Source organism: Hyperolius riggenbachi, chromosome 5 (assembly GCF_040937935.1).
Source record: "Hyperolius riggenbachi isolate aHypRig1 chromosome 5, aHypRig1.pri, whole genome shotgun sequence".
In the NCBI taxonomy this organism is placed as follows: Eukaryota; Metazoa; Chordata; class Amphibia; order Anura; family Hyperoliidae; genus Hyperolius; species Hyperolius riggenbachi.
This window is the reverse complement of record NC_090650.1, coordinates 260,540,047-260,553,257: the sequence shown is the minus strand read 5'-3', so window position 1 is coordinate 260,553,257 and position 13,211 is coordinate 260,540,047. Positions and strand designations below refer to the sequence as shown.

The 13,211-nt window shown below is 42.7% G+C and overlaps 1 protein-coding gene across 4 annotated transcripts in view; it reads right to left on the bottom strand.

The window, feature by feature from the left end:
- Positions 1-253: 253 nt before the first annotated feature.
- The window catches only part of RREB1 (ras responsive element binding protein 1), a 128,792-nt gene continuing 115,834 nt past the window's right edge, over positions 254-13,211 (bottom strand). For all 4 annotated transcript variants that reach the window (XM_068236850.1, XM_068236852.1, XM_068236851.1 and 1 more), the window contains 3 exons: positions 10,504-10,668; positions 6,719-7,426; positions 254-4,221 (listed from right to left, as the gene is read on the bottom strand). In XM_068236850.1, the coding sequence (XP_068092951.1) occupies positions 3,803-4,221; positions 6,719-7,426; positions 10,504-10,668 (1,292 nt within the window). In that variant the 3' untranslated portion in view covers positions 254-3,802. The remainder of the gene's footprint in view (positions 4,222-6,718; positions 7,427-10,503; positions 10,669-13,211) is intronic.

Here is a 13,211-nt window from a genome sequence, read left to right as displayed (position 1 = left end):
TCAGTACTGCTGAAAAAGTATGAACAAAATTAGTACAGATGAGAGAAAAAAAACCCTCATAAAAACAGGTTTACCACAAGGGTGCAACATAAAAAAATGAAGGCATCTGAATTCTTTTACTTTTGGATGTTACTTTGTATGTGTGTTTATTAGTGTGACTGGAGGCAAAACTCAACCTTTGACACAAATATTGTGTGTGCATGTTGTGTGTGATTGGAGGCAAAATTGTACACACAAAGCAAAACTGGCCACCTTTATATTTAAATATAACATTTTATTGCTTAGATTGTTTGATACAGAACAGCTTTTTTATTTTTATTTTGGAAGTAGCTGAATAAAAAGGAGGAATACAAGTACCAAAACAAAAGGGAGTTTCTGTTCATGTGGCATAGACCAACCAGTCTTGTATATAAATGCATAGCAGCAGTTTAGGTTCCCTTTAGAAAAATATGAATTTGTACAGTTTGATACATAAATTCCTGTTTTATTAATAGGGTTTAATCTGGAAGATTGATTTTGTTCTTGCACACAAAAAAAGGAAGAAAAAAAATCAATTGTGATCTTGGAATTACGACTGTTGTGTAGCCCAAGCTATATAAAAAAAAAGATAGTCCTCTACGCAATGGGGCCTTTATTGCATTCACAGTCAAGTGCTCATTGTAGTGATTCCATTACCTAGCTATTAAATATATTTATCAATTCATTTTTTTTAAACTCAGAACTGTCAAAGTTAAAATAAAATAGAGAATATTCAAATTGCAAAGCCCTGAGAAGAGAAGTAAAAGAGAAAGGTGGGGGGAGGGGTGGGGGGGTTTGGGGGGGGGGGGGAAGACACAAAAATAGCTGAACATGCAAACCTACTCTACAGTTCACCCAGAGTTTAATCATGGCATATACTTCACAGTTTAATACAACAAAGTGACAATAGTCTGGGAACAGCTCCTCCAAAGTACAGGTATGAATATTTGCATTCAGTTGAAATGAAAAAAAAAAAAAATAGCGAGTTTACCTTCTAAGGTACAAATATATTTAAATAAAGCTTTAGATCCATTTTTGATTATTGCTAACAAATGTCCCACTCTGACAGGTTGATCAGCTCAGATACATCACTTTACAGTAAAAATTCATAACATCAAACATTTAGGAGATACACAACATAAAAATAAAGAGATTAAAATGCAGGGGTGGATTTTTTTTTTTAAATTCATGTTGATTGCTAAGAACACATGGTAAAGAAAAATCAGTGAATCACCGTTTTCGATTTCTCATATACTAAAGCCAGTTGTCTGCACTGACATATATCTTGTACTGCTAACCCAGTATAGAAATATTTTACATATAATAAAGTCACAATGTTGCTATAGCTGCTGCTCTGCTTTACTGGTCATTCAGTTGATTGTCGGGCATTGCACACATACTGTGACAGTGTTGTACTGAATGATCCCTCAAGATTGACCGCTTAAATTTTATTGCCTAAATTTAATATAAACATTAGGACAGTGGTAAAAAATAAATCTATAGTTCTGCTGCCCTCCAAGGATAATCTACTCACGCTGCCTTAGCATAGGCTGGCTGAGATAGATTTTAAGCTGTTTACATATAAAAGAACAGTAAAAACGATTGACAACATAGGGTACAAACACAGAAAGTATTGTGATGCAGTTGCAGCCCTGCATTGGCAGTGACTGTCATTGTTTGTTGCATCTCGTTCGGTCTGAAGGGGACTACCAAAAAAAAAAAAAAAAAAAAAAAAAATCTGCTTTTTCTAAGCAATGTTGTTTAAAAAAAAAAAAAAAAAAAAAAAAAGACTTGTTTCTGGAAGATATTTTTCAGCTCAGTTTCTCTGAATGCATTTCAAAAGGGGACTTCAGTCACACTAATGTGAAGTTTCTTCAGTAACAAATTTAAACTCAGCCCAGAATGTGAGAAAATTACTTTAAAGTAGCATTCTATCCATATGTACATTTTGCATAAATTAGTATTAAAGCGATTTCTTCACACATGGTGCTAATAAGAACTGAGTGAAATATTCTCCATCAGGAATCTAATAGTGGTTCCATATCTACTACACTATCCAAAGGTGAAAAGGGTTGGTTTTCAACGAAGTTCGGGCTGGTATGACTGGAGGTCCTAACTGGTGCCTCCCATGGAAACAGTAAGGAGTTGGGTTTTTTTTTTTTAAACAAAATCGGCAACTACATTTGCGGTTTGGTCATGATAAACAAATGCACCAAGTGGTAGCTATAAAATGTGTTGTGTGTATACTACATAAAAGGTAATGTGCTTCTAAACCGATAATCTTTCACCAATGGTTTTTACAGGACTTCTTCCTTTACCATGCTTGTACCCCCAAGGTGCACATAAAGTTTGGGCATAGTTTGCAAGAAATAATAAGAAACATGTTGGCTGGAGAAATAAAAGGAAGCAACAGGACATTAGTAAGGTAAGTGTAAATAAAATGTACAACTTTCTGGAGACTGCAAAAAACTGAAGAGGGCAAATTGCACAGTTACAGTAGAGCATTTTACGTTTACCAAACCATACACCTTTGTATCTGTGTGTCGACTTATATGCAAAATATACATATACACACACACACACACACCAACTCAACATACACACAGATTATATATATTTACATATACTTTTCAATAGGCTGATTTTCAAGCGCCATAGTACAAACTGTATTCTAGCTTTTCTCTTTTCACCAGTAGTACATTCTGTCTAAGAAATAAGCTGGTCACGATGGTTAAGGCATCCGATGTTGGAAGACAGAACTCTTAGTCTGTTACAAAGTCCACCTCTTGTCCCCACCTCCTTGGCAGGACACATCAAAGTCTACACGCACTTTAATGCACACAGCCTCTGTTTTCAGAAGAGGTTTGGAATGGTGCAATGCAAGAGAACTGCCAAAGGCTAGCAATAAAAGGGGAAGAAAAAAAAAACATAGAACGGTTCTATTAATATATATTTATTAATACCAGGATTCAAAAGTTAACTGGTAATTTACAGGCAAATATTGCCCAAATTGTTCTGCAAAATGCAGAAACTAGTAAGCAGTTGAATTCAAGCAAACAGAATCAAGACAGGCCGGAGCAGACAGTTCCGTGGATGGTGATGTTTCGGCTGAATCCTCTCTGTATTTATCCGAGGTAGAACTACTACATAGTAACACCATTCAGAGACCTAAAGTAAGATCAAGCTCCAGAGTTCTAGACGTATATAGATTGCTTTTCCTGGTTTACAAAAATTGCTGTAGGGTTTGCATATGTTCTCAACCAGCACATTCCAGATGTAGGTCACGACACCAACTGACCTCCCGGAGAAGGATCTCATGTATTCCTCAACCTATCAAAAAGTTATTTTTTCCATTTTCTTAATTCTTCCAGTTATTGGCTTTAGTACTGAATGGCTTTCTCCGTGACTAAATGTTCACCTCTGGAACGACAGTGATTGATGCAAGATTTTCAATCATTAAAGGAAAACAATTAATGCTTTACTGGAAAAGGTCCGCTATTGAATAACTTTAAATTTCTCTTACATAGAAAATATATTTACTGAAAAAACTGTGGTAGCAAAATGTAATAAAGTAGTAAGGCACTCAAAATCCATATAAAGTTTGCATTATAGCGTAAGGTTATGGCACATGGTATGGCCTGCCATAATCCCCTGTAGCTGTCAATAGCTCCTTGAAATGGATCAAGTTTAAGTATGATTCTGTTTAAGCCACTGGAGAGAGCCATGAAACCTCCAGATCTCTGGCTCATTCCCTCCCTACAGCAGGAAGAGATGCCTGTGATGTCTAAGTGTTCGCTTTCTCAGACTCTCTATTGGAATTCTGTACGGCTTTGCGCTCTGAGCTTCTCCGGCAGTCTGTACCTTTAGCATCCGCCCCTGAAGCGTGCTTTGGAGTGCTGTTTCCAGACTCAAGTTCAGGTTTTTGAGATGATTCCTCAGCAGCACTTTTTTTGCTTCTGGTTACAGAGTGACTGTTGAGAGGTGAGAGTGTATCACATTCATTTTCTGATGTGTGGTGCGTGCTGCTCTGCAGGGACTCCGTGTCACTCTCATCCTCACCCCGAAGCAGCTTCTCCTCTCTGTCACTGTCCTTAGGATGGCCCTTCGCATCCCTGACTTTCTGATGGATCCGTTGGTGGCGCACCAAACTGTGCTTCAGAGTAAAAGTGCGTTCGCAGGTCTGACATTTGTAAGGCCGTTCACCTAGAAGACAAAACATGCAGGTTCAGAATACAGATCTTACAGCATTGATGCTTATGGGCCGGCATATGGTTTAGTTTACACTGATCAAGCAAGATAGCATCCAGAGATTTTCCCCATTTCATGAAACAAAAAACAAAAAACTTCAAGCTCTTGGCCTAGAATTGGCAAATTTTACCATATCCTTGTAGTATGAGGGCCAACAGACTAACTACAACAATCCCACATGTAGGTGGTAAAATTGGCCGGCCCTTGCCCAATCAAAATTGGATGTGTTAAAGCTTAAAGGACTTACGAGGCCATGAGGAGTAAAAAAAGTTAATTACTTGCATGGTCGTTTCAGGCACGGAGGACGCCGTCCGCGCCGCTCCGCCGGGTCCCCCCGCTCATTACCCCCCCGGGCCGGCTCCCGACCCCACGGCCCGGGCTCTCCTTCCTCTTCAAAGATGGCCGCACCCTCTGGCCGCGGCTGCGCAGCCCTAGGGCCAACCCCTCCGATCCACGCTACGTAGCGTGGATCGGGGGGGGGTTGGCCCTAGAGCTGCGCAGCCGCACTCGCCGCCAGGCGGACTGCGCAGCCGCGGCCAGAGGAAGCGGCCATCTTTGAAGATGCAGGAGGGCCCGACCCGGACCGTGGGGTCGGGAGCCGGCCCGGGGGGATAATGAGCGGGGGGACCCGGCGGAGCGGCACGGCGGGCGCGGACGGCGTCCTCCGTGCCTGAAACGACCATGCAAGTAATTAACTTTTTTTACTCCTCTTGGCCTCGTAAGTCCTTTAAAGAGAGTCTGAAGCGAAAAGAATGCTTGCTTTTTACCTGCTATTTATTTTAAGCAGTATGAGTAGAGGTGAAACGCTACATTCCCGCGGCAAAACGAGGGCTTTATACCCTGCAAGTCCGCAGGGCAAAATGCGGGCAGTGCTTCATGAAAGAGGCAGAGCTAAGCGCTGTAGCTCTGCTTCTACTGGAGTCAATCACCGCCTCTCCTCACCCCTCTCAGTCTTCCTTCACTGAGAGGGACGGGGAAAGGTGGAGATCCACGCACAGATGACCTCAGTAGAGGCAGAGCTACAGCGCTAAGCTCTGCCTCCCCGGGCAGCAAAATTCAAGTCTTGGATGTTTGCCCCGGGATTTGGGGGTATAATGCCCTTGTTTTGCCATGGGAATGCAGCGTTTCACCTCTCCTCATAATGCTTAAACTAAATAGCAGGTAAAAAGCAAGAATTATTTTCTCTTCAGACTCTTTAAGAATGCAAAAATTGCCCCTCCCTCGCATACATACATATTCCATGAAGCCCAAAAATGTGTTATTGTTTCACAGGGTCCCTTTCCCAGTCGTCTTCAGAGCTGATTAATAGTGACATCCCAGAGAAGCTCAGCTTTCACCACAACTAGTAAGCCTGGTACACAAATCCAATTTTGATTGGCCAATGAATGACCAATTCTGCTGCCTCCATGAAGTATGAGGGCCAACAGATTTTGAATACTATGAACAGATTGTGTAGATATGCTTTCATACTACATGGGAGTGGCCAAATTGGCCAATCATAATTGGATGTGTGCACATTGCATTACACCGTACAAAAAGTGTTATACTGAGGGTAAAAAATCCATGTAATGTTACATCGTACAAGGAGGTCTTTTTGCAATGCTAGTTTCTTGGGAAACCGAAAAACTACTATGTTATCTCTGAATACCAATAAACCTATTCAGAAGAGCAGACAAAAAGAATAATACCAAAATGACAATCTAATTATGCTCGTCTGTGAATGCAATATGCAGAATTGTTTTTGTGTTTGCTGCTCTTGCTCCTAGCATTGCTGGAGATAATAGTCAGGTCGCCCTCAACCAGTACCTCAAACTGGCTTACAGAGCTTAAAGGAATACCGACGTGACATGATGAGATAGACGTGTATGTACAGTGCCAAGCAAACAAACTGCAGTGGTTTTTTTTTCCTCTCTGCCTGAAAGAGTTAAACATCAGGTATGCAAGTGACCATTTTGGTCCAGTCTGGACCTGGTGTGGGATTATAGTGTAACGCTCAGGATAGGAACACACTAGGCAGAATCGCATATGCGTTTTCCACTATGTGCTATGGGGAACGCATGTTCTAGGAGGAGGAAGATTGATACAATTGTTAATCTCATCAGTTTATTTTCACCCCAGTATTACTTTAATAGAAAACCAATAGAGAAAATGAAATTTGGAAAGTTTAGTTCCACTTTCGAGCAAATAAATCTTGGGAAAATTACCACTCAGATGACTAATGCAACAAGACAGGGCATCATGGGAAAACAAAGAATGCCATAAATCCAAGCGTTGCATGTAACATAGCTGGCATATGTTCAGCCTATACTGCAGTGATGCACACAGTAACAATCTTTACATGTTACTGGATTATAAAATTATTCCCATATTGCATTCAGTGTACAAAAGACTAAATGGAATAACGTGACTCTACTCTGAAAGGTATGTAAAGAGAATTAGAGACCTCACAAACCTGTGTGTGATCTCATGTGTCTTGTAAGATCCTGAAGGGACCAGAAACGCTTGCTACAGACAGCGCATATCTTCTTTCTTTTGTCAGCTTTCGTCCCTTTGGTCTCAGATTTGGAGTCTTTGTCATCATCACTTTTATCCAATGATCTTTCTGCCTTCTCTTCTAGTAACTCACTGCATTCTTTGTTCTGTTCATCTTGCTTAGCCTCCACAGGAGATTTGCACACTTTTAAATCAACTGGGAGCTCTTCTTCCTGGTCTTCTGCTTCCTCGGAAGGACCTTCAGTAACTAAGTGACAGGGAGGAGTTGGAAGATCTTGGCATTCGTTGTCACTGCTTTTTTCTTGATGCTTGCCCTCACATGAGTGTGCTTTCTTGTGCCTGCCTAGGGTAGCAGGATACTTAAAACTTTTTCCACAAACATCACAAGAGTTGCTTGCTGCTTGGTCACTTGGTGACAGTTTGAAGTCTATTAGTTTGCTTGCAAAATTAAGATCCAGGCTTTTATTGCTAACAACATCATCTTCTAAGTGTTCAACTCTTTCCTGTTTGGCCTTCTCCTGGTCTAGTGCCAGGTTTTCAGGCTGCTTGTTCGTGGGCACCTCATTGGCTTCCATAAGTTCAGTTTGCCCAGCTTGTTCCTTGTCCTCAAAAGTCAAATCTAGTGCATCATTTTCTGCAGCCGAGAAATCTGCATCAGATTGACTATCTGTTAAGAAAAGAAGACGTACATTTAAGCAAGTGTGTCATAAAAATGCCAAGACTAGTGCATTTACTAAACAATCTTAATTCTAAAAGGTTTTTTAATATAAAAATTCAAACACTACCACATTACGGAAGTAATTCCTGTGGCTATTTCACAATACATAACGCATGCATGAATTCGACTTTGCGCATGTGTTCCCAAAGCACAGCATGTAATTTGCAGTGCATTATAGTGCAGATGTCAGCGGCCACAACACGATGACACCCAACAGGAAGTTGTGTGCCTTGTGTGATAAAATCTTTCCAGCCATACTGTGAACGGTAACATGAGGATTGCAAACTATGTACAGTGCGTCATAACGGACAGCACCACAGATAATGTGAAATGGGCCCTATTGGAGGAATACATCTCTTAACCTCCTTCGCAGTAATCCTGAGACTGGCCGAGGGTTGCTGCGGAGGGGGAGGGGGTGTATATGCAGAGCTAGGCATTTGTAACTCGCCTCCCCGGGATCCAGAGGCTTTCAGTCAGTCTTGTTCCGGTCCTTGGCGGCTCTTGAAACCTTGGGTGACATCGCAGTTGTCACATGAGGACAGACAGTGATCTCAACCATGGGGGTAGAGCACCACCAAGTGGACAGTTGGGAGAATTGTAGCATTAAATCCAGTGGAGGTGAGTAAAGTGCAGAAGGTGCTGCAGATCTACCTGTGGTATGATTTTTTCCCGTTTTTAAGGTTTAAAAGCATATGAAAAAAATTGTACTGCTTAAAAATAAATAAATAAATCAGGAAATATTCATACCGCCTGCGAGGTTAAAGTGCATCCAATGAAAGTATAACTGATAGAAGTCAAGTAGTTTACCATCACAAAGCCCCATCTACACGATACGATTCTGTGTGTGTTTTGATTACGATTCTATTTACAATCCGACATATCCGATCGGGATTCGATTCAATTCGATTTACCATTGTTTTGCAATGGCAAATCGAATTGAATCGAATCCCGATCGGACATGTTGGATTTAATTGGATCGTAAATACAATCGTAATCAAATCGCACAAAGAATCGTATCGTGTAGATTGGGCTTAAGCATGATAAACCACATGACAAACTGACACATTTTCCAATCCTGCAGTACTAAGTAAGCATGAAAAATGTACTAGAATATGGGTTCAGCTGAAGTTAGGGCCTGCACACAATGAAAACTGTGGTGCAATCGACTGTGGTGTTCTGCAGCGATTATGGGTGCGATCATTGGGAAGAAAAAAATCCCAGCAGGAAGTTAAATAGGAGATCACAAAAGAAAGATGCATAGCACTGTGTTTGCCATGCAATTTTCTTGTGCTCCCATTAATTTAACCCAATCGAAAATACAGCAGGTACTACGTTTGTGAATTAGGTGAAAATCAGATGGCACTACTGTGTACAGGGCACTGTGATTACTGTGTAAACCACAGTGGACTTTCCACAGGCAAAATGCATGCACCTTGATTATTTTTATGACATGCATGCAGTGTGTACAGGCCATTAAGAGTCATGTGTTATCAGGTCTTCTGCAGAAATAGGCAGTTAAGCTGGCCATACACTAGGCCGATTCCCGCCAGATCGACAGCAGATTCGATCACTGGGATCGAATCTGCTGTCACATCGTTCCCGCAACACGCCGAATTTCAATCCATTTCGTCCGATCCCGTCGATCGCTCCGTGCGGAAAATTACCGTCGATCACCCGCGGGTAGGGAGCGTGTCGCTAGCAGCGTTCGAGTACCCGACGACCGACGCAATAGAGCCCGCATACATTACCTGCTCCGCCGGCACGATTGCCCCCGTTCACCGCTGCTCCGTCTCCATGCTGGTCTGGTCTCCGGCATGCTTCACTTCTTCTAGCCCGGCAGGAAGTTTAAACAGTAGAGGGCGCTCTACTGTTTAAACTTCCTGCCCGGCAGGAAGAAGTAAAGCATGCCGGACCTGGAGACCAGAGCGGAGACGGAGCAGCGGTGACCGGGGGCAGTCGCGCCGGCGGAGCAGGTAATGTATGGCGGGGGGGGGAGCGGCGGCAGCAGCAGCACCACCACCACAACAGATTGTGAACGGTTTCAGGTTGAAATCGGTTCACAATCTGTTTGCAGCAAAGGTAGCCATACGATCCCTCTCTGATCAGTTTCGATCAGAGAGGGATCTATCTGTTGGTCGAATCTGATGGCAAATCGACCAGTGTATGGCTACCTTTAGGCTGCTTACACACCAAGACGTTACAGGCGCACGTTAGTGCGCCTGTAACGCTCCCCCAACGCACAGCAATGTAACACAAGTGGGCTGTTCACACAGCCCACGTTGCGTTACATGTAACGCTGCACGTTCTGCGCAAAGTGCAGCATGCTACGGCGTTGGAGCGGCTATAGCCGCGTTAGACTGTTTGCACATGCGCAGTGGGGGGCGGAGAGGAGGCGGGGAGAGCCAGCTACAGTAGCCGCGCACATGGCTACTTAATATTCACTGCACTGGCGGGCGCTGATTGGCCGGCGGGACCACGTGATGCGGAGTGTCTCGCTCCGCATCACGTGGTCCCGCTGGCCAATCAGCGCCACTCTGGGAGACATTATAGGAATCGAGCCGCCTAACGCGGCTCACTCTACCGTCGGCTTTTGCAGCACCATACATTGTGTTAGGTGCACGTTATGCGAGCTTAACGTGGCACCTAATGCAACGTCTTGGTGTGCAAGAAGCCTTAGGATAGTTTTGGAAATAGTGTGGGTAAAAGGTTTGTTTTCATCAAGAATAAAAAAAAATAAAAAAAATTGGATTAGGGATTAGAGATGGCAGCAGCTTGCCAGTGTGAACAGGCTCACGTATACACATTAATTTGCAGCTTGTAGGAGTACCTTGAGATCTTTACGTTACAAAGGCATTTAAATACATGTGAACAAGCTGAAGATATAACATCATGTGGGGGCTAATGTCATATAAAGAAACAATATCTGTGTAGTGATCAAACATTAATCATGAATGTGAAAATCAAAATACCAAAAAGAAAAAAACAGTGTGAATAACAAAAGGTGTTGTGCAGGCTGGAGACACTACCTGTGCTATCATGTGATCCAGCATCACTTTCCTTAGAGTGGGCCACAAGACCGTTTCTTCGCAAGGACAGATTGGCAACTCCATGTTTGCGTAAGAGATGGCGCTCACAATTTGATTTGGTAGAAAAGTAGGCATCACATTGTGCACAGGGATAGGGCTTCTGACCTGAAGCAGAAAACAAAGTGTTTAGCAAACAAGATAAACTTTTAGGTTAACTAAACAAGCATTCAGATCAAGGTTCAAACAGAGAATCAGCTACCGTGGCAGGAGGTTGCTGCTATTTTGGAGACAGATAAATGCACTATGTTGTAATGTCATGGAGATGACAGGGTCTGAGAGTCGGGAGTGATGTGGGCTGCAGTAACAGAGGAGGGAGACAGGAGGACAACAATATCCTTCAGAACAAGAGAGGCTCTTTAGCTTGGACACAAAAGAGCCATTATGAACGCCCATTCTGCTTTAATCTGTTTTAAGTTGCTCATTTTTCTGCTAATTAGTTAAATCTGCATTAGGCGATCATATTCACCAATCATTACTGCCACGCAGTCATGTGACCACACTGTGCCTAATAGATATCCATGACTCCCGGGATCCAGGAAGCGGTTTTAATCAAGACACAATCACAACACAATTTACTTTATGCCCCCCTGAATTATTTTATGCAGGACCTGGTAACCAAAGCTGACCATCTACAATGCAATGATTTTGTGCAATTAGACATTCGATTAAACAAAAAAAACGTCTAATTGAGCAAACATTGTGATTTCCATCAGCACTGCGATTAACCCATGATCAGCATTGCAATTGACATAAAGGTTGAAATACAAAACTGAAATGTTGGTTCTTGGTGATGCCGATTGAAAGCACAGTTGTACAGTGTATGGCCAGCTTAATTCTGCCTCCAAGGTTTACATTAAATTTGAAAGTGATTTGGCATTAATAAACACACAGTATTTTGTGCATTGTATGTCTGCACTTTTTGCAATACATGCGTCAAATGTACCTGAAAAGTTGCATCAAGTAGCTCCTTTTTTCCAATAGATTAAAGGTTCCCTTGTCAGTACAAAGCAAATCACCTGACCCAGTCCACCAACTCACACTGCCTTGGGGAGATTGACTCTTTGTGGCCAGCACTGCAACGATAGTACAGCAGTTCCTCCAGTAGGTTTATAAGAATCTGCAGCACTGTAGTGCTGACCATAATAAGCTAATCTGTTAGCAGCACAGAGAGAAGTTTGGCAGGGTTAAGTGATCAGCTCTGGGTTCACAGACTGACTGGGGGTGGGAGGGGAGGATAGCTCACAGACAGCTTTTTAGTCTAACCAAGTGTAATACACTAAAAAATGTTGCGTAGCAAATTGTAATGCACACAACATATACTAAAAACAACAAACAAACAGGAGGCTGAACTAGAGCTTTAAATTTTGCTGCTAATAAAGAGTCTACAGGAAAACACAAAGGGGATGACTTACAAGGCTGAATGATTGCAACTGCAGTCTCAAGCTACCAGGACAGCAAGTGGAGCAGCGTGCAAACACAGGACTGCTGCAGTCTTCTGCACAACTTGAGCACACACTTGGCCAACCCCAGTAAAAGGTTTCCCCATTCATTGCCAGACATCACAGTGCTTGATGGGTAGGCTTCTCGCAACAAATAATTAAGTTGCAGTCCTGCCTTCCAATACAAAGCAGGATTTTTCCAACCTGTGAGTGCCCATGCATGCACAGAGCGTGAAAAGAGGGAAATTGCCAGCATTGTGTGCCAATAGCCTACTGCAGCTAATGCCAGGAACAGAGGATGGTTGTGAATTGCATAGTAAATTCCCTATGTGCCAGCCGGTTTTATTTGTGAAACACAGGATTTCTTGCTGATCACAGATTGATGTAAAGCTTTTTTTTTTTACATACAAATTATTTTAAAGCACAAATTCTTGTGTCGCTGACTGACAGAAAGGTTTAAAATCAACAGTAACCCCCAGCCAGCAAGCAAGCCGCTGGGAGATCAACTCACCCAAGCAATGGCGAACCCAAATGTGCATGCCGTGTGTAGTCACGTAGGCGCCACTACATTGTCCTTCCGCGCCCCCCCCATAGCAATAGAACGCGCCATCAGCTATACAGCCAACCTCACATCTGTACAGCCTGGCCCAGCAATGTCACCCAACGGGGTCGGTCCCAATCCCCAACTGCCGACATCTATCACAGGTGTGTATACACCTTAACATGGACATGCTTTTCTACGAGCTTATTTTCATAGGTAACAACTCAACTTTAATATTTGCTATACTGGAAAACAGTAAGGGACATCAGACAATTTCTTAGTAGGCCCCAGTACAAGTAGTACCTATATCTATCTCATGTGACATATCACTTCAGGGACATTTTGATCATATTAAATTATTGCAGATAGTATCCTTGATCTCCCCATGTTTGTGTGGGTGTTCCAGTTTCCTCCCACAACTCAAACACATACTGGTAGCTGACCCGACTCCCCTCCCCACCAAGCTGACTCTATGCTATGGTAGGGATTAGGGCTGCACGATATATCATTTTAAAAATCGATATTGCGATTTGCGGCAAGGCGATTTCCTAATCGTCAAAGTAATGATTTTTTTCATGCGTACAATTTTACGCGTGCGGGCTTCTTACGCATACTTTTTTAAGCATTCCATGCTTAAAATGGTTTGTATTGGCCGCGCAGCATGCTTC